Source organism: Capricornis sumatraensis, chromosome 3 (genome assembly GCF_032405125.1).
Source record: "Capricornis sumatraensis isolate serow.1 chromosome 3, serow.2, whole genome shotgun sequence".
Classification (NCBI taxonomy): Eukaryota; Metazoa; Chordata; class Mammalia; order Artiodactyla; family Bovidae; genus Capricornis; species Capricornis sumatraensis.
The window spans coordinates 13,818,555-13,844,837 of NC_091071.1; the positions used below are offsets into that span (position 1 = coordinate 13,818,555).

General features: G+C 41.4%; 2 protein-coding genes across 2 annotated transcripts in view; one reads left to right on the top strand and one right to left on the bottom strand.

Moving 5' to 3' along the window:
- LOC138076148 (S-adenosyl-L-methionine-dependent tRNA 4-demethylwyosine synthase TYW1) overlaps nucleotides 1–5,163 on the bottom strand; it is a 140,268-nt gene extending 135,105 nt beyond the window's left edge. Inside the window, exons 1-3 of the mRNA XM_068968376.1 lie at nucleotides 5,160–5,163; nucleotides 4,227–4,354; nucleotides 3,322–3,459 (exon numbers count right to left, since the gene is read on the bottom strand). Coding sequence (XP_068824477.1) covers nucleotides 3,322–3,459; nucleotides 4,227–4,354; nucleotides 5,160–5,163 — 270 coding nt within the window. The remainder of the gene's footprint in view (nucleotides 1–3,321; nucleotides 3,460–4,226; nucleotides 4,355–5,159) is intronic.
- A 1,822-nt stretch (nucleotides 5,164–6,985) lies between these two features.
- On the top strand, nucleotides 6,986–12,588 carry SBDS (SBDS ribosome maturation factor). Its single transcript, XM_068967893.1, has 5 exons — nucleotides 6,986–7,283; nucleotides 7,910–8,039; nucleotides 8,753–8,953; nucleotides 9,557–9,721; nucleotides 10,891–12,588. Exons 1-5 carry the CDS (start codon nucleotides 7,156–7,158, stop codon nucleotides 11,017–11,019), a joined length of 753 nt encoding a protein of 250 aa, XP_068823994.1. The 5' UTR covers nucleotides 6,986–7,155; the 3' UTR covers nucleotides 11,020–12,588.
- Nucleotides 12,589–26,283: the final 13,695 nt, after the last annotated feature.

A 26,283-nucleotide genomic window follows, 5' to 3' on the forward strand; every position in this document is an offset into this window, starting at 1 on the left:
AACCAGTCAGCAGAGAACCTATATATGGGGGCAGTGAATCCAGAGCTGCTGTGAGTGTTCGCCTCCAGGCGGACTCCGGCAAGCTCTTCTCCAAACAAAATGAACCAATGTTTGGAGAAGGCTACAACTTCTAGCCAGACGTTGGCACCCCAGGAAAAACCTCCTCCTCTTTTTGACTTGGAAGCCTAACACTTGGCTTACCACCTGCCAGGACTAAAGCTAAGCCTGCTCTACAGGGATCAGCACACTGAGACCTGCAGGCAAAACCCAGCCCTTGTCTTTACAAGTGAAGGTTACTGGAATACCTGTTGCTCAGATGGTCAAGAATCTGCCTGCAATGTGGGAGACCCAGGTTCAATCCCTGAGTCGGGAAGATCCCCTGGAGAAGGGAATGGCAGCCCACTCCGGTATTCTTCCCAGGAGAATCCCATGGACAGAGGAGCCTGGCGGGCTGCAGTCCATGGGGTCTCAAAGAGTCGGACACGACTGAGTGATGAACACTACTGCAATACACTCATGCTCATTTATTTACAAATTATCTATGGCCTCTTCCACAAGGCATCAGCAGAGCTGAACAGCTTCAGCAAAGACCACACAGTCTATGAAACTTAAAAATCTAAAAAATTACATGCCAAATAAAATATCTAACCCTTTACAGAAAAACTCTGATAAACAGAACTGAAAGCTCTAGATAACATGATCCCTTGGGAGGCAAGTGAGTGCAGATAAAGACACAGTCTGAAGAACTGTACCCTAAGATGCTCCTATCTTTGGAGGGCAAAAAGATGGGTAGAAATCCACCAGTGATAGTGAGGAAGGTGAGCCTCAGCATAGGAGGAGGAGAACCTAGAGACAAGTGTCCCAAAGTTCAGTGAAGAAAGTAGGTCAACAACGAAGGCGTTGTCATGCAGCTAACATGTCAAGGAAGATGAAGACTGAGGATGAATTAGCCACGTGCAAGTCACTGGGAACAGGCTGGGGCACGCAAGCCTACCTGGAGTGGGTCAAGAAAAACAGAACAAAGACCAGAGATGGCAAGCACAGACAACATTTTCAAGGAATAATACTATACCAAAAAAAAATCGAGGTGGTAGTTAAAGGGGGATGTGGGGCCAATAGGCAATAGGTCACAACGGCATACCCTGACCCACCTCGCACAGAGCTTCCAGCGAGAACTTAACAACTGGAGAAAACAAATCTATTTGGAGTTGAGAAAATCCACACCAGTTACCCCATCGTTTCCCCCCCAATACGAACAGAAAACCATGGATCACCAAGACCATGATGAGAACAAGCAGGAGGAAAGAGAAATATCAGCAGAAGTGGCTAAATCATGGGACTGACAAAGGAACTCGCTGAAATGTATTTTTAAATTATGAAATAGATGCTATAAAAATTGCACAGGATGGAATTTTCACAATTAAAAACACTATAACCAAACTAAGACATTAAAAAAAAAAAAGGTTTGGGGGACTTCTCTGGTGGTCCAGTGGCTAAGACTCCACACTCTCAATGCAGGGAATCCAGATTTAATCTCTAGTCAGAGAAATAGACCCCACGTGCCCAAATGAAGATCCCCCACGCCTCATCTAAGACCCAGCTCAGCCGAATAAATAAATAAATAAATTTTTTAAAGGTGTGGAGTTAAAATTCAAGAAAAAGTACAAGAGAAAGGATTTGAAATGCAGCATGTATGTATGCTAAGACACTTCAGTCGTATCCAACTCTCTGCAACCCTATGGACTGTAGCCCGCCAGGCTCCTCTTTCCATGAAATTCTCCAGGCAAGAATACTGGAGTGGGTTGCCATGCTCTCCTGTAGGGGATCTTCCCAACCCAGGGATCGAACCCATGACTCTTACATCTCCTGCATTGGGAGCCGGGTTCTTTACCACTGTGACTTCCTTGAAACACAGACCATCCAAAAGGTCCAACATCCAACAGAGTCACAGAAATAAAGCACAGAGAAAACAAGGGGGAAAAAAGTGGACCCAAGAAATGTTAGCAGAATGCACACAAAATCTCCAAAACAAAACAGCACAAGTATCCAACAGTGTCTGAGAAAGACCCACCCTAGACCCCGTCTCACAGAAGCGCCAAACATCAAGGACAAACAAATGATTCTAAAAGCTTCCAGGAACAACCACCAAAAAAATTCATCTACGAAGGAATGGGGCAACCAGCCTCCTCTTCAGCAACACTGCCTGCTAAAGACAAGGAAGTGATACTGTTAAAGTTGGAAGGAAAAACTTTTGACCTAGTCTTCTATACTCAGCCAAATATGAATCAACCAAATTCAAAGCCAGAGAAATTCAGATGGCACACCTTTAAGGAGGGCCATTGAATTCATATCAACTATGTGGGCAACAACATTAGGGCGCTGAGATCTGAGGAACTGACTGATAAAAGGAGTCAATAACTTTTATCTAGTTGGAATAAATCTAGAAACGTGGCCCAGCAGGTTCAAAAAATAACCCTCAGAGGAACTAAAAACATAAACAGTTAAAATAGATTCTCCAAAGTGTACTCTCAGTATGAACCCTCTGCACACATGGATTTGTTACTATCTGCAAGTATTAACTGGATCTTTTTTAAAAAATGTAAAAGCATGCTTAAAAGAGCATTTTAAGCATTCTCATTTTTTTATGAGAAACAAAAAAAGGACTCTGTTTTGGCAGCCCAGATGCCTTTCTTACATTTCTTCCTGTTTCATGCTCTGCTGCTGACAGCTGAACTGAATTATAAGTGACCTTCAACTAGGATACACAGCAGGACGTACTGAAAACGTTTTAAAAAGTAGTATTCTACAAAACATACACAAGAGGGCAGTAAAACTCTCTATAATACTCCACCAAAATAACGACTTGAAATTTTCTATTTATTTTCATAAATTAGCCTTAGTATCTTTTCCTAGAAAGCAATAAATAGCTGTGACTTTCATAACAAAAAAAGCAGGCAGCTTTCAGATACAACTAAAGCATCTTTCAGCTCTATATCTGCATTTTGTATCTATATAGTATTCAACGTATATCATTAATACTTTTAACACTGTTAGAAATCAAAATAGATTTTAATTAAATAGATGTGTGAAGTTGTGAACATAAGGGCCCATACTGGACACTACTGCTACCATTTCTCACTAGCCTCTACTTCTATAGCCAATAATGGACTTGGAACTCCAAGTCTCCATTCTGCTGAGCAGAAGCAAGTTTTAGAACAAAGACCCTGCAAGACAGTGGCCACCAGACATTAAAGAACACTTTTCAGAGATTATCTTAAAAGATCAGGAGACCCAAGGAAAAGTGTCATATAAAGTTCTCACCTTTGCCGTGCCAGTCTGAGAACCATAAAATATCTTCACTCCAGACACAAAGACTTCCTTCTTTGGACGAAAGATATAGCCGTTTGTCATCAAATCCTGAGATGCTTTTGGAGCGGTTTTCTCCTGTGAGTTCTTGTTCTTGAAATAAACACAAAATCCATCAAGTTTCAATCTTCTCCCAACTTCATTAGGGATGAACATTAGCTCAGATACTGACCTATTTTATTATTCTCTTAATCTTTCAATTGTACTCCTCAAATATTGACTCCTTGATATAATTAGGTTCTTTAAAACCAGGGACCACATTTCTTAAGACTATAATGATTCCCATTCCCTCCAGGATAAAACTACACATACTTTCACCTATAATGTGTTTTAGTGGAGTAATACCACAAATTTATTTTCTGATTCTAATTAGTGAAAAGAAAAGAGACTACTACCATCCCTTAAAAGTGCTGAGCAGATTTTCGGTATTTGCAATTTTTAATTTTTCACTACAAAATCCTTCTGTATCTTAAGAATGTGATGTCCACAGTCCAGCAAAGAAAAGCTAAATAACTTAGTCTATACAAATTGACAAGAGGGACTTCTCTGGTGGGCCAGTGGCTAGGACTCTGCGCTCCCAATGCAGGAGGCCCCCATTCAATCCTTGGTCAGGGAACTAGATCCCACATCCCACAACTAAGACCCAGTGCAACCACATAAATAACACTTTTTTTAATTGACAAGAAAAAAATGGGAGCATGAAAAAAGTATGTCTAGAGACTAAACATGAAAGTAATCAAAAGTTCTTTTTAGAATTTCCATATTTTTCTGGAAGCCTTAGAAAATCTGCACTCTGAAATCTCTATAAAATCTGATGCCAAATACTCTCCTGTGGAAAAAAAAACAACAACTCCACTCACCTGCTTCCTGATGACGATCTGGAAACAAATCCAAAGGCTAAAACCAAAGGCAAAGCCCAAGTATATGTAAAACCTGTTTATCCATAACGATATTAAAGGTGAGAAGTCCCAGGTATCCAACGCGGGATCTAAATTTAAAATGACCCGTATAAACAATTTTATTTATAAGGTTACACATACAATGATGCCCATCCTTATAAGCATTATAAAAGAAAAGCCAATCTTCATATTCAAAAGCCCTGCTCAGATATCTGTAAAAAAAACACTAATAAAACAACACATACACATTATGTGATAACATGACATAATTATAATAATAAAATGTTAATTCAAAAAATAAAAAGAATTTATTTTCATTTAGATATAGCATTTGGAAGAAAAGGAATATAGTCAAAACATTGTACTTGAGTTAATTTTTCTTTTTGTTAGCTGCTCCATCAGAAAATCTTAAAATCATACTAAAAGTATTCCTTTTCTTTTTTCTAATAATTTTATTCTTAGAGACCCAAAGCTACTTGCAAAGGATTCTCAAATAACTGACCTTAAGCCCCACAGTTTTTAAGGGAGATTTGGATGGACCTGGCCTCAAAAGCTGAGTCGGCGGGCAATTTCAAAAGACGAAGTCTAAAATTTAGGGCTTACAGGTGCCACTCCGCCCTGGAAAGGATCAAAATTCCTCAACACACGTGGGTAATGGGGAAAGGCAGTTTTCTCTGCGTTTTACCTGAGGTAGAAGCACAATTCTAAATTCTTCTCCTAGCCTCAAAAGGCAAAAGCCAGGTCACAAGCAGGGATCTGTCCTCCCAAGCGCCCAGTGGCACCGATCCTAGTCGGAAAAGGGCAACACATTCTAGAGGAAGGGGCCCGAGGGTCTCAGAAAAATGATTTCCTCCCTTCCTGGCCCCACGAAACTTGCCCGTCTGGGGCCCTTACCCATTCTCCTCAGAGCCTGAGCCCTGCGGCCCGACAAGAGACCAGGTCTGCGGACCTAAGAAACTTAGGGTCCGGTGTGAATACTGGGAGGCCGCCAGAGCTACCTCGCAGCACTAGCTGTGTGCGGGGAGCCAGAGTTGCTGAGGACAGCCATGCCAGTTGCAGATCGTCCCGATTGGCTCAGAGGGGGAAGAGGCGGGCCGAGGGGGAAGCTCCGCCCAGAGTTCAGTGGGAGAGAGCCAGAGCCCTCCGGGCCCTGCTGAGATTGGCTCAGAGGATAAAGGGGCGGGCCCAAAGGAAAGTACAGCCCAGAGCTCCGGGCAAGTAAGCGGGAGGGCTGCCAGCCCCAAACAAATGTCACTGAGGAGGAAGGCCTCAGTTCAGTTCAGTTCAGTCGCTCAGTCGTGTCCAGCTCTTCGCGACCCCATGAATCACAGCACGCCAGGCCTCCCTGTCCATCACCAACTCCCGGAGTTTACCCAAACTCATGTCCATCGAGTCGGTGACGCCATCCAGCCATCTCATCCTCTGTCGTCCCCTTCTCCTCCTGCCCCCAATCCCTCCCAGCATCAGGGTCATTTCCAATGCGTCAACTCTTCCATGAGGTGACCAAAGTACTGGAGTTTCAGCTTCAGCATCAGTCCTTCCAATGAACACCCAGGACTGATTCTCCTTGAGGAAGGCCTGGATGCAGACAAAGCAGGGTTGGAAACAAGAGTTGTTCAGTTGCTCAGTCACGACCTACTCTTTGCGACCCCATGAACTGCAGCACGCCAGGCTTCCTTCCCTTCGCTAGCTCCCCGAGTTTGCTCAAACTCATCTCCATTGAATCGACGATACCATCCAACCATCTCATCCTCTGTCTTCCTCCTTCTCCTCCTGCCCTCAGTCTTTCCCAGCATCAGGGTCTTTTCCAGTGAGTTGGCTGTTTGCATCAGGTGGCCAAAGTACTGGAGCTTCAGCATCAGTCCTTCCAACTGACATGTTATATCCAACTGATATAAATAGTCCTTCCAACTGATATATACCAATATCCAGGGTTGATTTCCTTTAGGATTGACTAATTGGATCTCCTTGCTGTCCAAGGGACTCAAGAGTCTTCTCCAGCACCACAGTTCAAAAGCATCAATTCTTTGGCACTCAGCCTTCTTTAAGCTCCAACTCTCAGATCCGTACATGACTACTGGAAAAACAGGAGTAGTTTGGGGTGGCGGAAAGGTTGGAGGGGCTAGAGAAGAGGTCTGCGTTAAGAGACTAAGGGCATCATCAACCGAATGGAACGTGTGAGCCCGTTTGAATCTCAATTGAAACACACCGACTATAAAAAGTCATTATTAGGGGGAAATTAATTATGGACTGGCTAGGAGATGCTATTAAGGAATTATAGTTAATCTTGTTGGATGTATCTGTTGGAAATTTAGCTAACCTTATGACGATTTGCCTTAATACTCCAACAAAAAAAAAAAACGAGGGAGAATGAAACAAGAATGGCAAAATGTAGACACCTGTTGAAGCGGGGTGATGGGTACATGGCAGTTCATTACACTTTTTTCTGTACGTTTTTGGTGTTTAACTTTTTCCATCATGAAAGGTTAAGATAGACTCTGAAATCTGCGGAATTATAAGGCGTCAGGCACTACGTTTCCACCCGGTCACCAAACTTCGGCTCCACCAACCAATCGGAGTTCTTTCGTTGGAGAAAGAACATTACGTCAAGAAAGAGCGCCTCCTTTCCCGGCGCAGAACAATGTCGTAAAAGTCAAAACGCGCAGACGTTATTGGTCGCTCTTCCTCCCGGGTTTCCGCAACACCTGACGCCTGCGCAATACGTTGGGTGGCTGTATTGTGGCGGCCCGGTTTGTTCCGGCGCCGCGCAGTCTGCGGGCGTTACTGTGCCGCGCGCCGCCGAGTGGTTACATCTAGGTGTGGGTGGCCTTGTGGCCAGCGGCGCGGGCCTGCCTTGGTTCGCCGGCCCCAAGATCTGTGAGAGGCCAAGATGTCGATCTTCACCCCCACAAACCAGATCCGCCTGACCAATGTGGCCGTGGTACGGATGAAGCGAGCCGGGAAGCGCTTCGAAATCGCCTGCTACAAAAACAAGGTCGTGGGCTGGCGGAGCGGCGTGTGAGTGACCCTCTCCCCCTGGGCCTTGGCCAAAGCGGGTAGCCTCGGAGGCGGCCTCCCTCTGGTCGTCTAATGAACCGGCCAGACTGGGGTTTTGTCAGCGAAGGAGAATAGTAAACTTAGTAAACTGCCTGGGTTTCGCGTCTAAACCAAACGTTCCCTTTTATCATTGGTAGTTTTGGTTTGGGGCTTGGTTTTACTTTGCTTTGTTGGTGTCGTAAAAGCTACAGCCAAGAAACCTCCGTAATCGGGGTCCTTTTCTCAAAATAATGATAAGGCAAAGGGCGTAGTCAGGTACTTCTGTAGTTGGTGCGTCTGTCACAGTTCTCTGCCCAATAGTTTGACCAGAGTGCGTAGCGTCTTCACTGCTGCCATCTAGGGTTCGGAATTCCTTGGCACCAGCCGGACCCCACCCCTCAGTGATTCACCCATATTCCCACTATGTTTTTCCCCTATAAGTGAAAGCGAATCCAAACGGAGTTCTGGATTTTGAAAATGTTATCGAGACTCATTTAGGAGTATTTGTTGTTTCTTACATTATCATTGCCCATCTTGTCTTTTAAGTGTGAATGAACGTCCAGGTTTCAAGAGTACTCACGTAGGACTTTCTCTTCTATCCTCACAAGGGAAAAAGACCTGGATGAAGTGCTACAGACCCACTCAGTGTTTGTAAATGTCTCCAAAGGTCAGGTTGCAAAGAAGGAAGATCTCATCAGTGCATTTGGAACAGATGACCAGACTGAAATCTGTAAGCAGGTGAGTTCTCAGGGCCGCAGCATCCCTGACCCTGATATCCATTAGCATTAGGTATTGTGTTACAGGTATGTTAAGCTTTAATAATATACTGGTTTTTTTTTTTTTTGGAGTGAACATTTACTTTGCAATAATTTGATCTGTACAACATCACTTTTAATAATTCAGGACATGGATTCTTTTTATATTTATTTATTTGGCTGTGTTGGGTCTTAATTGCGTCACGGGCTTAGTTGCTCAGTGGCATGGAGGATCTTTGTTCCCCCATCAGGGAACGAACCTGCATCCCCTGCATTGCAAGGTGGACTCTTAACGATGGAAGTTGGACCACCATGGAAGTCCCAGGACATGGATATTTTTTGCAAAAGCCTCCAGAAATCTGATCATCTGCTAAACTGCCTTTTTTTGGTCCACTTATATATTTCTGTAGTGTAATAAACCTGAAAAGAGAACTTTTGTTATTTTCCAGTATTTCATCATTTCCACCCTCTGCTAAGATTGCCTTTACCCCTTCCCCCATCTAAATAAGTAAGATTTCAAAACAAGGTAATCCAGTGCCTCCTTTAGGCTTAGCTCAAATTATTACCAAATATCAGTAGCTGAAGAGGATGAAATTTAACTTTATCCCCCAGTATTTCATTCCTGTGGTTAGTTAACAAATAGTGTGGAACAAAGACATTGCTTTCTTAAACTTGTTGGTTTTTTTTTTTTTTAAGATTTTGACTAAAGGAGAAGTTCAAGTGTCAGATAAAGAACGGCACACACAGCTGGAGCAGATGTTCAGGGACATTGCAACTATTGTGGCCGACAAATGTGTGAACCCTGAAACAAAGAGACCATACACCGTTATCCTTATTGAGAGAGCCATGAAGGACATCCACTATTCAGTCAAACCCAACAAGAGCACGAAACAGCAGGTGAGTTGTTTTATATATATATATATATATATATATATATACACACACACATATATACACATAATAATTCTGTTTCTTTTTGGCTGTGCTGGGTCTTTGTTGCTGCACATGCTTTCCTCTAGTTTCAGTGCATGGGCTTCTCATTGCAGTGGCTTTTCTTGTTTCAGAGCGCGGGCTCTAGAGCACAAGCTGAATAGTTGTGGCACAGAGGCTCAGTTGCTCTGCAGCATGGGATCTTCCCAGATCAGGGATCAAACTCATGTCTCCTACATTTGATTCTTTACCACTGGGCCATCAGGGAAGCCCAAGACTTCTCTATATATTTTGGATACTAGTACCCAATCAAATGCATGATTTGCCCATATTTTCTCATATTCTGTGGGTTGTCTTTTCACTTTCTTGACAGTTTTTTGAATCACAAAAGTTTTAGTCTTAAAGTTCAGTTTATCTATTTTTTTCCCTGTAGTTGCTAATATTCATGTCATCTAAAAAACCATTGCCCGGTCCAGCTAGAAGGAAACTGCTTCATTTTGAATACCTTCCTCACTAATGCATCAGAAGAGACAAAGAAATTGCGAAATTTTTTTCATTTTGTCTTGATAGGCTTTGGAAGTGATAAAGCAGTTAAAAGAGAAAATGAAGATAGAACGTGCTCACATGAGACTTCGGTTCATCCTTCCAGTAAATGAAGGGAAGAAGCTGAAAGAAAAACTCAAGCCACTGATCAAGGTTATCGAAAGTGAAGACTACGGTCAACAGTTAGAAATTGTAAGATTAGCATACTCTTGTTTCTTTCCTTCCTCATGACCAAAATAGTTTCTTCTGTAATCATAAATGTGGCCCAGACATTTAGAAAGCGTGAACAGTAAGACATTTCCAGAAACATCTTAACCTAGAATTAGGTAGAAAGGTCAAGATCTCCGTAGAACCAGATTGTAGTTAAGAACACTTAAGATTTCTTTGTGTTTGTTTTTTAGTTAAATGATTCCCAGTAAGGGGATATGGGTCATGCTCGTTTTTGATGAGAAAGTATATTTTACAGTGAATCTTCTTTCAGTCTCATTTATCACAGAACGTTTTTAAAAAGCAGCAAGCAAAAACATCATGTCTTTAGATCCTCACCCACAGCTTCAGATAACATGTAAATTCAGCTGTCTGCAAACCCACATCTTAGAGCTTTACAGCTTCCTGACAAATAAATGAGCTCTAGAGCAGGATCTAATGCCTGATGGTCTGATGTAATAGTAATAGAAATAGAGTGCAATAAATGTAATGTGCCTGAATCATCCTGAAACGTCCCCGCCCCCATCCGTGGAAAAATTATCTTCCACGAAATTGGTCCCAGGTGCCAGAAGGGCTGGGGACTGTTGTTCTAGAGGATTGTTGAACTTCTTACTGTAGATGTGAAATAACAAAACTCTCCAAAGTTCTAAAACCTTTGCAAAACTTTGCACATGGTTTCTAAATAGGCCTTCCACCCTCTTGTTTTCCCTTCAAATGTGGCTCCAGAGAGATGATTTCATTGAACTATAAATTTCAATGCTAAATTTAGTATGCAGAGGACCACAGCCTTCTAATCTAACCACTTCATTTACAGCTGAGGAATCTGGAAACATCCTCAGTAGGGAAATCAGGGCCTCATCACAGGGGCCTGAGTGCTTACTGATGGGCAGAGGCTAGACTAGAAGCTAGCCCCTATCCTGTGCAGTCAGAGAGAGACCCGGAAAAGTGTGGCATATTCATCTCAGAGCAAGTTACAGCTTAGTCACTTATAGCTGATTCACTGTGTTGTACAACAGAAACTAATACAACATTGTGTGGCAACTATACTCCAATTTAAAAAAAATTTTTTTTCTAATGAAAGAAAAGTTAAAGCTGTGTCTGTTCTGTCGTACCACTCTTCCTCATGTGGTCAGCAGCTGTTTTCAATGTTTCAGGTGTGTCTCATTGACCCCGGCTGCTTCAGAGAAATCGATGAGCTCATAAAAAAGGAGACAAAAGGAAAGGGCTCCTTGGAAGTACTCAACTTAAAAGATGTGGAAGAAGGAGACGAGAAATTCGAGTGACCGTCACCCACCTCTTCAGCTATCAAACACTAAAGCGTTTTCATTTCCCACAGTCCTGTTTTCTTTGTGTGATCAGCCAAATGCTTGTTCAGATGAGTTGCCGTTTTGCATCTTTGTGGCAAACGTGTACACAAAAAGACGTTCCTCAGTAAGTATGATGATGTGGAATTCATTTAGTTTTAATTATAAATTGGGGTTTTAGGCAAAAGTGAAAATCCAAGATACAAAGTTCAGAGAAGCATTCAGTTGCTGCCTCATGCCTTTGTAGCTTTCCCGGGTGAAAGTTATTGAGATAACTCTTTCGGATAAAAAGTTAAATTTTGTACATTGTAAGAAATTAACTTTAGGAGGGTATATCTTTATGACAGAAAAGGAAGGTTTGCCAAAAAAGAAAACATAGAATGTCTTATTTCTACTTAACGAAATGTGTGTATGGGGGTAACTGTATCATGACATAATATAAAACTTGGATGATGACTTCCTGATTTTCTGAAAAATATGACTGCAGGACTTTAATATTCATCAAACATGCTGCCATAACTTAGATTATTCTTGGTAAAATATAGTCATTTATTTCTAATTCTTAAAGTTTATATTATATATTATTAGAGTTGAAATCTTATGTAATCAATAAACCACTTTTTATTTTTGTTAAGCTATGGCTTGTATTTCTAGACAGCTTCCTAACTCCCTTTCTGTTCTCTGCTTTTTGTCTGGTAGAATGGGCAAGTATGGGCAAGTTCTTAGCAGGATTAAACTTGTTTGTTTGGGGGGCGGTGGTTGTTTGAGGCAGGCCTGTTCTGTTAAATACCTGGTAAATCTTAGTGAAAATAATTTGGGATGGAATTGAATTTGAGTGTTAGTATTTGAGCGCTTACCTAGACAGTGTAAAAGTTGTTTAAAATCTGCTTATCCTCAAAAGAGATCGTCTACAACACAAAATAGGGTTTCACTCAAAATAAATATACAGATCAGATGTATTTTATGGACGGAAGTATTTTTAAGTGAAAAAGATTTCTTGACCTAAACAGGTCTCAATTGGTTTTATAAGCACACAGAATCCACTGCTAATACAAGCTCTCAGAAGTGCCCCCATTTTACAAAAACTTCAATTGAAATGATTAACTCAAAATTTTTTCTCATAACGTTAGAAGAAATATTTTTGTTGTTGAATAACATGGGACACACACTTTAAAATGCTGAAATTGAAATATTGTTCTGATACAGTCCTCAAGACCCCCCTCAACTGATTCCGTTTTACTTACATAATTTGTTTTTTATGAAGATAATCGAAACTTGAAATCCTGGGAAGAAATTTGAACCAATGAGGTTCACATTTTTTATTTCTAGCTTAAACAGATAAAGCAGTGTTTCAGATCAGAAGTCATAATTGCTAAAAATGTTCAACAGCTGCATATCAAAGAGAGAAAGATAAATGTTACTACAATACTGCCTTAAGTTTTTCCTGTTCTCATACTCATTTCTTCTAAAAAGCTGGAACTTCAAGAAATGTCAAGTGTAGACCAATCTGAGTCATGTTTCTGAACCTATGACAAATAAAAAAATGTTTACCTTATATTAATTTCATGATTCAAAAATAATTAAAAAGTTTGGTTTGTAATCATTTTTCCAGTACTACTGCTATAATTCATTACCTTAAGGATTATTGGTTTGTTTTTTCTAGGTAAGCATTACTGTGTACATTTGGTCAGGATGACATTCAGAATTTAGCCTCTTCTATTTTCAGAGCTTTCTTCTTTCTATTATTATTTTTCTAGTGTTTATTTATTTGGCTGCACCAGGTCTCCGTGGCATGCAGGATCTTTTGCTGCGGCAAAAGATACTAACGTTTAGTTGCGGCACGTGGGCTCTAGTTCCCTGACCAGGGATTGAACCTGGGCACTGTGCATTGGGAGAATATAGAGTCTTAGTCACTGGACCACCAGGGAAGTCCCAGAGCTTTTTTCTTTGAAGCTTCCCTTATTCCCATACACAGTTATTTGCTCCAGCCTGTGTAACCTCATATATTTTGAAATTCCCCATTTGGCCTTGATTTTTGCCCAACTGTGTGTTAGAGAGAGGGCTTCCCAAGTGGCTCAGTGGTCAAGAATCCGTCCGCCAATGCAGGAGACTCAAGAGACATGGATTTAATCCCTGGGTCAGGAAGATCCCCTGGAGGGGGAAATGGCAACTCACTCCAGTATTCTTGCCTGGAAAATTCCATGGAGAGAGGAGCCTGGCGGGCTACAGTCCACGGGGTCGGAAAAGTCAGACACGAATGAGCACACGTGCAGTGTTACAAAGAGCTGCTTGAGCACCTGCCTGGCACACTAGATGGTGAGCAGCTCAAGGGCGGGAGATGAGCCAGCTCTGTATCCCACCCTGGTTTGGACCTCGTAGAATAAACGTCTGGGGAGTATAATAAGCATACTCTGAGTGGGGGTTCGTGCCATCAGAAGTGAGGAGTAATGACAAATTGGCTGACTGTTGACTTTTTCAGATCCATCAGTAAAGCTCAATTGAGTTTTGTCCACTAAGCCAGAGCTTCCATTGTTCATAGCCATGCATGCTGGTATGCCACTGGTGGTTTCTCTCTAATATATCCCACAGCCCTCAGGGCTTTTATGTCTGCCAGCAAGCAGCCTCTCACACTGACCCCACGGTGTCATACGTACACATGCCCTGGGCTGTGATGCGGGGACATAGGGCAGTACTCATGACTGTAAGCAGAAGCCACACACTTGATTTTAACCTGCATGCTACCCTCAAGCCCCCATCATGAGGTCCCTATGATTTTGGTAGTCATAAGTTTCCTTATCTAGAGATTTTTGCATCCCTGCTCTTAAATTACCGATAGGCAACATACTGACTATTTGAAAGTACTTTGCTGCTGCTACATATTAGGGGTGGTCGTGACCTAGTTGGCCACTAACAGCATTTAATGGCTGAGATTATGGAGTTCAGTAATTGGGTTGAACATGCTGACATAATTAAGGTTTCATAATATAGGATATTATTTTTAAAAGGGCTTGTCATCTCTGCAGTTGGGATATTTCTTATGAGTAAAAACAGTTAAAGAACTATACCACTATGTAAATAGGATCATCCCTGTTACCAGTCAAGCGAAAGCAGTGAGATGGATCTTCTCCAGATACAGAGGGTATAACTTGAAATTTTCATGAAAGTTATTCTGGGGGTCACTCTAAGAGACAGACACCTTCCAGAGCAGTGGGAACCAGGTACAATGACACCATTCTGACTTCGTCCAGGAAAGCTGAATGAGCCTCATATTACAGACACATGGTACAGAAGATGAACTTTTTGTATGTATGAGCTCCCCAATCCAGAGTCCACAGTGACAAGGGCAGTAAGTCACTTGGATTGATTCACCACAAAACCACTTCTCACAGGGGCAGCTCTATATATTCTTATGTCAGAAAGGTCAGAAATTTATGGTAGTTCATTCTCCCAAACAACCCAGGGAAGCCAGTTAGTCCTTATTAAAACATTTGTACCCAAACAAAATCCTTACTATCAACAGTAGTCCCAGAGTTTGAAAGCAACAGCCTAAGAATTTTTATTAAATGTTTAGTATAAGACTTTAAATATTTAGAAATTTTTAATGGAATGTTTGCACTACCCCTACCTGTTGAAACAACTTCAAAATTACTACCAAAATCACCATTGTTGTTGTTGTCGCTAAATGGTGTCTGACTCTTTTGGGACCCCATGGACTGTAGCCTGCCGTGTCCCTCTGTCCATGGAATTCTCCAGGAAAGAATACTGGAGTGGGTTGCCATTTCCCTCTCCTGGGGATCTTCACAACCCAGGGATCGAACCTGCATTGGACCAAAATCACTGTGGCTGTCATATAAGAGGCTAGAAGAAAGTCTGGATAAGGATTGCGCAGACAGTTTTGAAAAAGATTAATCAAAAGGAAATTGTCTCACCAAATACTTTAAGTAACTATGACCAAGCCAACATAGAATTGGCAATATAGAATAAGATATATCCACCAATAATCTAGAGCCTAGAGGTGTGGACCCTAGACCCCAAATAGATGAAAATGTAATATGAAATGCAACTCCAGTAGGCAGAAATTTGCCCCTACTCACCCACCCACACACCCGCCAAACCAAAAGATGCCTGTCCCCTAATCTCTGGAATCTGTGAATATATATTCTTAACAGGGCAAAAGACATTTTGCAGATGGACTTAAGGTTACCTTAAAATAGGGAAATTACCTTGAATTATCCAAGTGGTCCCAGTGTACCCACCTGAGTTCTTAAAAATGAACAAGGAGTACTTCCCTCCATCTCTGGTAAGGCAACTAAGGTCCCACCTGCCGCAGGGTGTGGCCAGAACTTTTTTTTTTATAAAAGGGAAGCAGAAGGAGCAGTTCAAAGAAATGAAGGGAGAAGGGGCAGGAGAGATTAGAACCGTGAGAGGCACCCCACCCACCACTGCTGGTGTCTAAGATGGAGGAGTGGGACCATGACCCAGACAATCCAGGCAGCTTCCAGAAGCTGGGAAGGGCCCCCAGCTGACAGCCATCAAGGGAATGGGGACCTGAAAACAATTAAATTCTACCAACAACCTGAAGGAGTGAGAAACTGGACTCCCCCTTAGGGCTTGCGGGACGGAACAGAGCTGGCCCTGTGATTTTAGCCTCGTGAGATCTGAGCTGGGCTTCGGACACGCTGCACCGTAAGGTAACAAGTTTACGCATTGGTGGTGGTTTTGTTTTTTCTGGGTGGCATGTGGGATCTCTAATTCCCCATCAGGGATTAAACCCACACCCCTGGCACTGGAAGCACAAAAGCAGTAGAAACTAGATAATGGATGTTTCAGCATGACAAGCATAAAGAGCTGATTTGCTTAGACATCTGCATCGTTGATGTCTAGCAAGGCTAAACTCCTACATCATAGCATAAAGAATATTAATTTTACTAGAACTATAGAACTAAGTGTAAAAATTACACATGAGAAAATGTAGGAAATAAAGTGTTAGAAAATACAGGAAAATATTTAACCTAAGAGTAAAAGAGACTTTCATAAAGAGAACCTAGAAATTACAAAGGAAAATACTAAAGGATTTAACCACATAAAAAAGTGAAATTTCTGACTTCAAGAAAGCATACAGAAAATATAATTGCAAGAAAATATATACAGTATTTAAGACAGGTGGCATGTCAGCAAGTCAGGACAAACCAATAAAACGGTCTTAGTGCTCAACCCCAAGCACTAGAAATAATATGCAAAATAAGATGGTCAACTTCTTTCAGAGAAATGTGAAAAATAATTTTCTATCCATTATATTGAGAAAAAGGTAAAAAAAAAATTCTGATGGTGGCAAGGATGTGGGTGGAACCAACACTTTCACACATTTACTAATGGAAGTAGAAATTGCTACAGTCTTTCAGGAAAGCAACTTGATGGTATCTTTAACAATTTAAATATGTATACCTTAGATTTAGGTATCTATCCTCCAGAAATAAATTATCTAAAGTCAGAGGATATACATGTAAGGATGTTTTCTGCAGTAGAAGACCTGAAAATGACTTAACCATCCATAGCACATAGTTAAATAAATTGAGATACCTCCTTATTGTGAAGTGTTAACGTAGTTTTTACAAATGAGAGGTACTTACTTGTTACCCATGATAATAAAAGGTGGAGGCAAGGCGAGGGGGTGGGCAAAGGGAAATGCATTATAGAGTAATAAGTTACAGTCTGATCCCATTCTTACACATTCTGGAGGGGTGTAGGCGAGAAAGACTTCCTACTCTCCTGGGTTCCTTTGCTGGTTGGATCATTAAATTGACACAAGACAGATTAAAAGGAGAAAAACAAATTTCACACAGCTGGCAACTCATAGGAATGTTAGACACAAAGAAGTTGACCTATGCAGGCAGCTTTTGTGCCTTTTAAACAAGAAAACAATACATTTGTGAAGCATTGATAAGACTGGGTTTGAACCTGGGATAGCAATTCAGTGAAGCAACAAGGTTTGTTCATACAGCCTTTGGGGCCCTGAATTCCCTGTTTGCGGTGATAAGAGTGCCTTCCACCCTCCTGGTACAGGGAGAGACATGTCACATGGGAAATTTATTTCCTGCTTTCAGGGGGACAAAAGAAGTCAAGTGTCCTTCTTGCACTGTTTCTTAAGTAACTTTAATTCAGAATAGTCGATGTGCCCAAGTGGCATATTTTGGGGTGGCATGTCCTATTCCTTTTCAGAGGAAAACCCTTAAATATGTATGTATAGATTAATACATGTTTAAAAGAGCATAGAGGAGTCTGTGCAAAGTATACATATGACTCACACAGGCCTACTACAGCCAGCACAATTATTTTTGAAATTAAAGGAAAAAGTTTTCAAGAATACGATAATACTAATTTTAAGCTGTTGTGTCTTGAATAGTGTGTGCATGCTCAGTCATGACTGACTCTTTGCAACCCTATGGACTATAGCCCACCAGGTTCCTTTGTCCATGGGATTTTCCAGGCAAAAATGCTGAAGTGGGTTGCCATTTCCTACTCTGGGATCTTTCCAACTGAGGGACCAAACCTGAGTCTCCTGCAGTGTAGGCAGATTCTTTACCACTGAGCTCCTTGGGAAGCCAGTGGACCCAATTCCACCCAAGCTGGTGGAATATTAGTGGACCCAAATTATAATGCAATTTAAAAGAATCCAAACATTCAGCTTATAAAATAGAAATAAATTGGCAAGGGAGAGGCTTCCCTGGGGGTCCAAGGGTCCAAGGACCCCATGCTTTCAATTCAGGAGACACAGGTTCAATCTCTGGTCCAGGAAGAACCCACATCCCATGCCAAAACCAAGCCCATGGGCCACAGTTACTCAGCGTGTGCTCTAGAGCCTACAGTCTGCCACTGCTGAAGCCCACATGCCTAGAGCCCGTGCTTCGCAATAAGAGACGGTAAACCACAACCCATCAGTGTTATAAAAAACAGTGAGTGAGTACTGGGGTGGGCATTTTTGCCTAGTTCGGGGTCAAGATGCTGTCTAGTAAGGATCAGGGGCATTTCTGGCAATAGTTACAGTGGGACTCAGTCCAGTCTGGAGGTGACTTGGTTCTGGGCTCCTCATCTATGGCCTTGGTAAGGAAGTCCATGCTATACTAAATTTCTCAGCAAATATAAGGGATCCTTACTAGGAAAATCCTTGTGGCTTGTAGTTGAGCCTTATCTGGAGGGACATTGGAAGTTAGGGGCTTAGCATGAGAGTCTGCAGAGGGTATGACTCTAATGGGACAGGTTCTGATAGGTTCAGGTGAGAAAGAAGTAGGGACAGTTTCAGGGAAAAACCAAAGCTCAGTGAGACAATTTGAATGAGGAAGAAGAGGGTATGAAGGAGGTGGGGATGGAGACAAAGGATGGGAAAGGGGAGAAAAGGGCTTCAGAGGTTTTTTTTTTTCTTTTGTCTTCTTTCAATTGTTGGTTCACATTGATTAATTTAGAAATAGTATTTTGTAAAGAGGCAATTTTAGAGTCTCAAATATGCTTGGAAGCCTCGAGATACCAATTGAAAATGGTGTCCCATTTGTTTTATTTTACAGCTTCAGTCTTCTAATCTGGTTCTAAGAGAAGCAAGTCTGAGGAGATCAAAAGCTCCCATAATGGCAGTTGGAATTCTAAGCTGTTTTTGGTTAAGTTGGTCCAATTAGTTTAAAATATGTATATGATTTTTTGGTTTTTTTTGGTTAGGTTTTTTATTCAAGTCTAGTTGACTTACAATGTAGTTTTCAGGTGTACAGCAAAGTGGCCCAGTTTTTTAGATAGTGTGTATATATATCATTTTCCAAATCTTTTCCATTAGAGGTTATTACAAGATATTGAATATAGTTTCCTGTGCTATATAGTAGGTCCTGGTTGTTTATAATTGCCTGTATCTATTAATCCAAGCTCCTAACTTGTCCTTCCCCTGGCCCCTTTTCCCTTTGGTAATGACTAGTTTTCTATGTCTGTAAGTCTGTTTCTGTTTTGTAAATAAGTTCATTTGTATGATTTTTAGATTCCACATATCAGTTGAGTCACTCAGTCGTGTCTGACTCTTTGCGACCCCATGGGCTATAGCACGCCAGGCTTCCCTGTCCTTCACCAACTCCTGGAGCCTGCTCAAACTCATGTCCATATAAGTGATACCAAAAAATCTGTACAAGTTTTTTAAACATAAAACCTGCTGGGGCCCCAGAAAGAAGACCCTCCTGAGAAAATTTAACAGATTAAGATGCCATTACTCAAATCCAGAGGTTCAAAAAAATGAACGAGCACACACCAGAAAGGGCAAACCTTTAAACAGATCCCAAGTAAAACCAGAGCTCAACTGAACGGAGGGAGCTCGCATCTGAGAGGAGACTTGCCGAGAGGAAGAAGTCAACTGACAGAAGCAGAGGGCAGAAAGGGCCTGACTGGGTACCTCCCATGTTCCAGGGTTTGCTAATTTCTCAGGGGTTTGTCTCCTTTGGACTCGACTTCGGGTCACCACATAATCAGTTCAGTTCAGTCGCTCAGTCGTGTCCGACTCTTTGTGACCCCATGAATCGCAGCCCGCCAGGCCTCCCTGTCCATCACCAACTCCCGGAGTTCACTCACACTCACGTCCACCGAGTCCGTGATGCCATCCAGCCATCTCATCCTCTGTCGTCCCCTTCTCCTCCTCCCCCCAATCCATCCCAGCATCAGAGTCTTTTCCAATGAGTCAACTCTTCTCATGAGGTGGCCAGAGTACTGGAACTTCAGCTTTAGCATTATTCCTTCCAAACAAATCCCAGGGCTGATCTCCTTCAGAATGGACTGGTTGGATCTCCTTGCAGTCCAAGGGACTCTCAAGAGTCTTCTCCAACACCAGAGTTCAAAAGCATCAATTCTTCAGCACTCAGCCTTCTTCACAGTCCAACTCTCACATCCACACATGACCACAGGAAAAACCATAGCCTTGACTAGATGGACCTTAGTCGGCAAAGTAATGTCTCTGCTTTTGAATATGCTATCTAGGTTGATCATAACTTTTCTTCCAAGGAGTAAGCGTCTTTTAATTTCATGGCTGCAATCACCATCTGCAGTGATTTTGGAGCCCCAAAAAAAGTCTGACACTGTTTCCACTGTTTCCCCATCTATTTCCCATGAAGTGATGGGACCGGATGCCATGATCTTCGTTTTCTGAATGTTGAGCTTTAAGCCAACTTTTTCACTCTCCTCTTTCACTTTCATCAAGAGGCTTTTTAGTTCCTCTTCACTTTCTGCCATAAGGGTGGTGTTATCTGCATATCTGAGGTTATTGATATTTCTCCTGGCAATCTTGATTCCAGCTTGTGTTTCTTCCAGCCCAGCGTTTCTCATGATGTACTCTGCATAGAAGTTAAATAAGCAGGGTGACAATATACAGCCTTGACGTACTCCTTTTCCTATTTGGAACCAGTCTGTTGTTCCATGTCCAGTTCTAACTGTTGCTTCCTGACCTGCAGACAGATTTCTCAAAAGGCTGGTCAGGTGGTCTGGTATTCCCATCTCTTTCAGAATTTTCCACAGTTGATTGTGATCCACACAGTCAAAGGCTTTGGCATAGTCAATAAAGCAGAAATAGATGTTTTCCTGGAACTGTCTTGCTTTTTCTATGATCCAGCGGATGTTGGCAATTTGATCTCTGGTTCCTCTGGCTTTTCTAAAACCAGCTTGAACATCAGGAAGTTCACGGTTCATGTATTGCTGAAGCCTGGCTTGGAGAATTTTGAGCATTACTTTACTAGCATGTGAGATGAGTGCAATTGTGCGGTAGTTTGAGCACTCTTTGGCATAAAACTGACCTTTAAAAAACAAAAGAGTCAGTTGTGGTACCAGCAAAATGAGTTTATTCATGAACTGCAGAGACTGCAATCAGGATATACAAAACATGGCAAACCATGGGCGAGAACAGACGACAAGGACTTGTTTTTATAAAGGAAAATGTAACCAAACCAGGGCCTTTTGCCCAATGTGCATGAAGCCAAACCCTGAGACGCTGATGTTTGAGGAAAGAAAAGGTTTACCCATGAGGCAGCCAAGTGAGAAGATGGGAGAATAAGTATCAAGTGTGCCTCCCTGAAGGTGAGGGGTTGGGGAAAGCCTCAAGGTATTTTTGGGTAAAGAGTAGAGAGTTGTCAGAGCTGCAGGGGAGGCAACTGGAAGCAGGAAAGTGAAAAGTCGCTCAGTTGTGTCCGACTCTTTGCAACCCCATGGACTGTAGCCTACCAGCTCCTGTGCCCATGGAATTCTCCAGGCCAAAATATTGGAGTGGGTAGCCGTTCCCTTCTCTGGGGAATCTTCCCAACCCAGGGATCGAATCCAGGTCTCCTGGATTGCAGGCGGATTCTTTACCATCTGAGCCATCAGAAAAGGTGAGGTACTTGTACTGTGCAGGTTGCAGCTGCATATCAGGCTTCATAGGAAGCATTTCAGAAAATGGCAGCTTTCGCATGATCTGAGGGTAAGGTTTTTGGCCCCCTGACATCAAAAGGTCATTCATTGGACATTCACACAGTCCCAGCTGAATGGTCAGTGGTCTCAACAAGTTTGAGGTGGGCAAGAATTCATTTTTAAAAACAACTTAGGCAACTGTTATTGTGACCCATACATCAGAGGTGTTACTTCTAGGGGACGGTTGAGAGTCCTGTGACATACTATCTAAGCTACGTGAAGCTTGAAGGGTATACTATTTTTCCATAGTGGCTGCACCAATTTACTTTCCCACCCACAATGTAGAAGGGTTCTCTTTTCTCCACACCCTCTCCAGGATTTGTTTGTAGACTTTTTCATGATGGGCCGTTCTAACTGATATGAAGTGATACTTCATTTTAGTCATTCACACTAATAATTAGTGATGTCAAGCATCTTTTCATTTGCCTGTTGGCCACCTGTATGTCTTCTTTGGAGAAATGACTATTTAGGTCTTCTGCCTATTTTTTAAATTGGGTTGTCTGTTTGATATTGAGTTGTAGGAGCTGTTTATATATCTTGAATGTTAACCCCTTATCACTTATATATATTTGCAAATATTTTTTCCCATTCAGTAGGGTATCTTTTTGTTAAAGGTTTCCTTTGCTATGCAAAAGCTTTCAAGTTTAATTAGGTCCCTTTTGTTTATTTTTGCTGTTGTTTCCTTTGCCTTAGGAGACATTCCCCTGAAAATATTGCTACAAGTAATGTCAAAGAGTGTTGTGCCTATGTTCTCTTTTGTGAGTTTTATGGTCCTTAATCCATTTTGAGTTTATTTTTTATGTATGTTGTGAGGAAATATTCTAATTTCATTCTGTAACATGTAGCTGTCTAGATTTCTCAGCACCACTTATTGAAGAGACTGTCTTTCCCCGTTTGTATATTCTTGCCTCCTTTGCCACAGATTAATTGGCCATAAGTGTGTGCTTACTTCTGGACTCTGTATTTCGTTCCATTAATCTATGTGTCTGTTTTTGTGCCAGTACCACACTGTTGCGATGACTGTAGCTTTGTCATCAAAAGTCAGGGAGCGTGATATTTCCAGTGCTGTTCTTTATCAAGATTTCTCTGGTTGTTTGAGGACTTTTGATTCCATACAAATTTTAGAATTATTTGTCCTAGTTCTGTGAAAAATGCCATTGATATTTTGATAGAGATTGCATCCAGCCTGTAGATTGCCTCGGGCAGTATGGTCATTTTAACATTTGAATCCTTCAATCTGCAAACAGTTGTCTTTCCATCTGTATCATCAGTTTCTGTCATCAATGTCTTGTACCATTTTGAGTACAAAACTTTTACATCCTTTCTTGTTGTTCAGTCGCTAACTCATGTCCAGTTCTCTGTTACCCCATGGACTGCAGCAGGCCGGACTCCTCTGTCCTCTACTGTCTCGCGGAGTTTGCTCACATTCATGTCCATTGAGATGGTGAAGCCATCTAACCATCTCCTCCTCTGCCACCCCCGTCTCCTTTTTTTTTTTAATTAATTAATTTTTTATTGACGGGTAATTGCTTTACAGCATTTTGTGGTTTTCTGTCAAACCTCTCCTCTTTTTTTTGCCTTCAATCTTTCCCAGCATCAGGGTTTTTTCCAGTGAGTCGGCTCTTCACAGCAAGTGGCCAAAGTATTGGAGCTTCCTTAGTTAGATTTATTTCTGGATATTTATTCTTTTTGATCAGATGTAAAATGGAGTTATTTTCTTGCTTTCTCCTTCTCATAATTCATTATTAGTGTATAGAAATGCAATAGATCTCATTATATTAATTTTGTATCCTGCAACTTTACTGAATGCATTGATGAACTCTACAGTTTTTTTGGTGGAAACTTTCAAGTTTTCTATATGTAATGTCATCTACAGATAGTTTTTACTTCTCCCCTTCCAATTTGGATGACTTTCATTTCTTTTTTGTGTCTGATTACTGTGGCTGGGACTTCCAATATTACATTAAATAGAATTGGCAAGAGTTGGCATATTTGTCTTGTTCCTGATTTTAAAGGAAGATTTTTCAGCTTTTTACCATTGAGTATGATGTTAGCTGTAAGTTTGTCATAAGTGGCCCTTATTATGTTGAGATGTTCTCTGTATACCAGCTTTGAGTATTGCCTTGAACACGTGCATTGAATTTTGTCATATGCTTTTTCTGCATCTATTGAAGTCATATGGATTTTAAACTGATGACCTTCTTGGGAGGCTAAAAAGGACAAGAAAAAGTATCAAACAGCTTTTTTCAAAGCATCATAGCAGTAGAAAAAGCCCAGAGTCTGTCTTCACAAAGAAATTTAGGTTTTACTAGTTGTGTGCACTTGGCATTGTTTGCCTAGAATCTGACTTTCAATGTTTCTCACATGGAGAGACTCTTGCAACCATATTTGTGTGCCTGGCTCCAGGCCCTTCTAAGAATATGCAATTGTTTTTCTAAGGAGTTTAGAATTGAGACAGAGAAACAATCAGATTTTGCGAGTGCAAATAATATATGACTATTATATATATACTATATATATTATGCATATATAATGTTATAAGTAGTATACATATTATATTTATATATTATTATATATAATTAATAAATATTATTATGTATGATTTATATATATATATATATTATAGTGCTTTCCTCTAATATATGACTTGAGCTGTGGAGCAGCCATTATTCTCTCCCCAGATGAGGATGTCAAGAAAAAGAAACCATTCTGCGCAAGAGAATCATGGGTATGTTTCCTGGGCTCCCAGCAGTTTACTGATTTGAACTCAATACCTTCCTGGGTCTAGCGGCAAGTCTGCCTTTGGGTTGTGCAAAATATCCCGGGATTCTTTGTTTTCCCCAGCTCTTTTTTATTTTTAAATTTTTATTGTTCCTTTACAATGTTGTGTTACTTTCTGCTATGCAACAAAATGAATCAGTCATATGAATACATATATTCCCTCCCTTTTGGACTTCCTTCCCATTTAGGTCGCCGCAGAGCACTGAGTAGAGTTCCCTGTGCTGTATAGTAGGGTCTCCTTAGCTACCTGTTTCATATATAGTATCGGTCATGTATATGTCAACCCCAATCTCCCAGTTCCTCCTACCCACCTCCTTCCCCCCTTGGTGTCCATAGATTTGTTCTCTATGTCTGTGTCTCTATACCTGCCCTGCAAATAAGATCGCCTGTACTGTTTTTCTAGATTCCATATATATGCATTAACATAAATAACCCTCCTTGCCCCTCCCCTTTTTTCCTTTACAAAATTAAGCCTCAGTTGGTTTATGACTTACAAGCAGAGAGTCTGCTAAGAATGTGTTAGCAGTTACCTGATCTCACTGTTTCAGTGTCTGTGTTTATGAAATGAGGCTCAGAATATCTTCCTCATCGACTGGCGATGAGCTCTGTACTACCCCTCTGCTCCGGGGCAGAAGGACGAGCGTGGCTCCTGGGACTGTTACCGAGTCTCCACCCAGAAGCCCAGGCATCCACAGATAACTTGCATCGATTGGCGAGGAAATGCTAAAGTGCCTTTCAGAGATTTCAACATCTGTACAGGTGTTTTCAAAAAACTTCTTTCCTTTCTGAGATTAGTCTTCCTGGGTCTTTTAGAACAAACTCTTCAAATAATAAAGACAGAACTTTTGCTTCCTTGATTTAAAACAAATCAACAGTCAAGACCATATGCTGAGGCCACAGCGGCAAGCGGGACACACTCTTTGCCCTTAAGGAGCACATGGCAATAAAGGAGATGACAATATTCATCTTTTATCTGTGGTTTTGCATCCTGCCGTTTCAGGTACCTACAGTCAACTGCATTTCAAAAATATTAGATGGAAAATTCTGGAACTGAACAACTCATAAGTTATAAACTGCTTGTTGTTTTGAGTCATGTGGTGAAATCTCACATCAGCTCCGTCCCATCCAGAACATGAATCATACCTCTGTCTAGCATATCCACCACCGTTAGTTACTTAGTAGCCAACTCTGTTATCAGTTGTGTTCAAGTGACCCTTACTTGACTTAATAATGACTCCAGAGTGCACGAGGAGTGAAGATGCCAACGTGTGCCAAAGAGAAGCCAGACAGTGTTCCCTTTATGTGAAAATGTGAAAGTTCTCAACTTAATAAGAAAAAGAATATCATATGGTGAGGGTGCTAAGATTTACGGTAAGAATAAATGAGTCCATGACGTAGTGGAAAAGGAAAAAAGAAGTCCGTGCTAGACTTACTTTCCCATCTCAAACTGCAAACGTCACAGCCGCAGCACATAGGCGTTTGGATAAGACAGAAAAAGTGTTAAATCCATGCAATAAGGTATTTTGAAAGACAGACTACATTCACATAACCTTTATTACAGTATATTTTTATAATTGTTCTACTTTGTTTTTTTAATCCAGATTTTATTCAGATTTCCTCAGTTTTCCCCTGATGGCCTTTATCTTTTCCAGGATCCCCCTCCAGGATACATTACATTTATTTGTCATGACTCCTTAGGTGCTTCTTGGCCCTGACGGTTTCTCACACTTTCCTTGTTGTTTTTTTTTTTTTTTTTTGGCGGGGTGGGGTGAGGTGGGGGGGTTGTTGTTTTGGTTGGTTTTTTTGTTTTTAATTTTTTGGATGCAGCATGTGGGATCTTAGTTCCCCAACTAGGGATCAACCCTGTAGCCCCCTGCATTGGAAGCACAGTCAACCACTGAACCGCCAAGGAAGTCCCTTTCGTTGTTAACCTCTTACAGTACCTAATTTATGCATTAAAATTCATCATAGTATGTATGGGGTTTGGTACTATTTGCGGCTTCATTT